The sequence below is a fragment of the Colobus angolensis genome, unplaced genomic scaffold, assembly GCF_000951035.1.
Source record: "Colobus angolensis palliatus isolate OR3802 unplaced genomic scaffold, Cang.pa_1.0 Scaffold77, whole genome shotgun sequence".
Classification (NCBI taxonomy): domain Eukaryota; kingdom Metazoa; phylum Chordata; class Mammalia; order Primates; family Cercopithecidae; genus Colobus; species Colobus angolensis.
In genome coordinates this window covers 970452-973288 of record NW_012121487.1, presented here as the reverse complement: position 1 = coordinate 973288, position 2837 = coordinate 970452, and the positions used below count along the sequence as shown (strand labels likewise).

The following is a 2837-nucleotide window of genomic DNA, read 5'->3' as shown; positions in this document are numbered from 1 at the left end:
GGACTACAGGCGCCCGCCACCACACCTGGCTAATTTTTGTATTTTTAGTAGAGACGGGGTTTCACTATATTGGCCAGGGTGGTCTCAAACTCCTGACCTCAAGTGACCTACCCGCCTCGGCCTCCCAAAGTGCTGGGATTATAGGCGTGAGCCACTGCACCTGGCCTCCTTCTTTCCTTCCTTCCCTCCCTCCCTTCCTTCCTTCCTTCTTTCCTTCCTTTTTTTTGAGAGAGTCTTGCTGTGTCACCGAGGCTGGAGTGCAGTGGCGTGATCTTGGCTCACTGCAACCTCCATCTCCTGGGTTCAAGTGATTCTTCTGTCTCAGCCTCCCAAGTAGCTGGAATTTCAGGCGCGTGCCACCATGCCCAGCTAATTTTTGTATTTTTAGTAGAGACGGAGTTTTGCCATGTTGGCCTGGCTGGTCTCAAATTCCTGACCTCAAATGATGTGCTCACCATGGCCTCCCAAAGTGCTGGGATTACAGGCGTGAGCTACCATGCCCAGCCAAAAGTGTTTTACATTCTACAGACATTGAAGAAACTATGTTTAAAGTCTCTTAGGGACTTTTGGAAGAACACTTTGTTTAATTCTGCTAGAAACACATTTTATTTTATGTCTTTAGGATTCTTAAATACTCTGAAGCAGAATATGCTCCCCCATTGTATATAGCTGAGATGGAAAAAGAGGAGAAACAAGGAGATGTGATTTTAGTGTCTGGGATTAGAACTGGTGCTGCTGTTGTAAAAGTTCGAATTCATGAACCATTCTATAAGGTAAAAAGTTTGTGCTATAAATTTTCCTTACTTTTCTTTTTTTAAGATAGGGTCTTGCTCTGTTGCCCAGGTACTACAGGAATGCACTACCATGCCCTGTTTTTTGGTTTTGGTTTTGGTTTGTGTTTTTTTTTTTTTTTTTTGGAGAGACAGACAGAGTTTCACCACGTTGCCCAGGCTGGTCTCAAACTTCTAAGCTCAAGCAGTCTGCCTGCCCCAGCCTCCTAAAGTGCTGGGATTACAGGCGTGAGCCATCACAACTGGCCAGTGCTGTAAATTTTTCATCTAATAGTCTTGCCTATGGAAAATACAGTTTTTTATGTTTATCTATAGTAGAAGCCCTCTAGTCTGACGTGATTTGGGCCAACAGTTGGTCATTTAATTGAAAAAGTTATTTGAAGTAGGTAAGCATTAAAAAATTATCTTAAACATTTTATTGGCCGGGCGCGGTGGCTCAAGCCTGTAATCCCAGCACTTTGGGAGGCTGAGACGGGCGGATCACGAGGTCAGGAGATCGAGACCATCCTGGCTAACACAGTGAAACCCCGTCTCTACTAAAAAATACAAAAAACCTAGCCGGGCGCGGTGGCAGGTGTCTGTAGTCCCAGCTACTCGGGAGGCTGAGGCAGGAGAATGGCGTAAACCCGGGAGGCGGAGCTTGCAGTGAGCTGAGATCCGGCCACTGTGCTCCAGCCTGGGCGACAGAGCGAGACTCCGTCTCAAAAAAAAAAAAAAAATTTTATTGCCTGATTACAATTACAAATGTGACTGGCATTTTCTCTTAAAATATATAACTAACATTTTATTCACCAATCCTTGATGTAGGTGCAAGGCCTTTCTTTGACCATGGGTTCACTGATTTGAAATCTATATACACTTTCTCCCATAAATTACAGTTTCTAATTTCTTCCTTTTTTGGGGTGGGGAGGGTTCAAGTGATTCTTGTGCCTCAGCCTCCCGAATATCTGGGATTACAGGTGTGTGTCACCATGCCCAACTAGTTTTTGTATGTTTAGTAGAGACAGGTTTCACCATGATGGCCAGGCTGGTTTCAAACTTCTGGCCTCAAGTGATCCACCTGTCTCAGTCTCCCAAAGTGCTAGGATTACAGGTGTGAGCCGCTGCGCCGGCCCTAATTTCTAGTCAAGTGAAAATTTAGATGCAGGAAGAATTTGAGTGCAGAAATTTATATTTTAAAGGATTTTCCCTAATAATTTACATTTCTCACTTATACCTAATTGATAGTACATATTAGCAGCTTGCCTTTAACTTTTTTTGAAACATTTAAATTTTTAATAGAAACAACAGTTCTCTTTTCACATCTATAGTTTTTGTTTTAATGTGATTATAATTACAAGCACAACTTGCATAAATAGGTTTGGGAAAAGACAAATGTCTTTTGGTAAGCATTTAATTCAATGGCAAGAACCTGAGTGTGTGGACCTCCTAGAAAAGCCTACCAACCTTGCATTGGGTAAATCTTCATAAAAATCAGTGTGTTCAACAGAGAGTGGAAAGTAACTTAATCTGGCAAGTCAGTTAACTGGAGGTTGGCTAAAAGAATTTCTGTGTTCTACAATTGAGTCTTACCTTTTCTCATTTCAGCATACATACCTTTTTATTTATCTACTTTTTCTCTTTTAGAAGACTTTTCTGTTCTAAGTCTGAGTACCTTAGAAAGTTAATTAGGTATTAAGATTCATGATCACTTTTTAAGGCTAGCTGAAATTATGACTTGTGATTAGGAAAGCTTTTTTAAAAAATATTTATAAAAAATTTTAAAAGAAATTTAAAAGAAGTAAGCATTTAACAAGAAAGACTACTGTGAGGATTCCGTCCATGGAAACTCTTTTTTTTTCTCCTCCCTCTTTTAGAAAGTGGCAGCAGCATTAATACGTCTGCTTGTTTTGGAGAATATATTTCTTGTACCATCCCATGATATTTATCTCTTAGTAGGAACATATATTAAATACCAAGTTGCAAAAATGGTTCAAGGGAGAATGACAGGTAAGGTGATTTATTTTTTCTCCTATGACTCACATTTCCCAAATCTTTTCTGCTGAC

General features: G+C 40.6%; 1 protein-coding gene across 1 annotated transcript in view; it reads left to right on the top strand.

The window, feature by feature from the left end:
- NUP210L (nucleoporin 210kDa-like) overlaps positions 1 to 2837 on the top strand; it is a 205416-nt gene that overhangs the window by 14269 nt on the left and 188310 nt on the right. Inside the window, exons 5-6 of the mRNA XM_011928494.1 lie at positions 623 to 773; positions 2648 to 2780. Coding sequence (XP_011783884.1) covers positions 623 to 773; positions 2648 to 2780 — 284 coding nt within the window. The remainder of the gene's footprint in view (positions 1 to 622; positions 774 to 2647; positions 2781 to 2837) is intronic.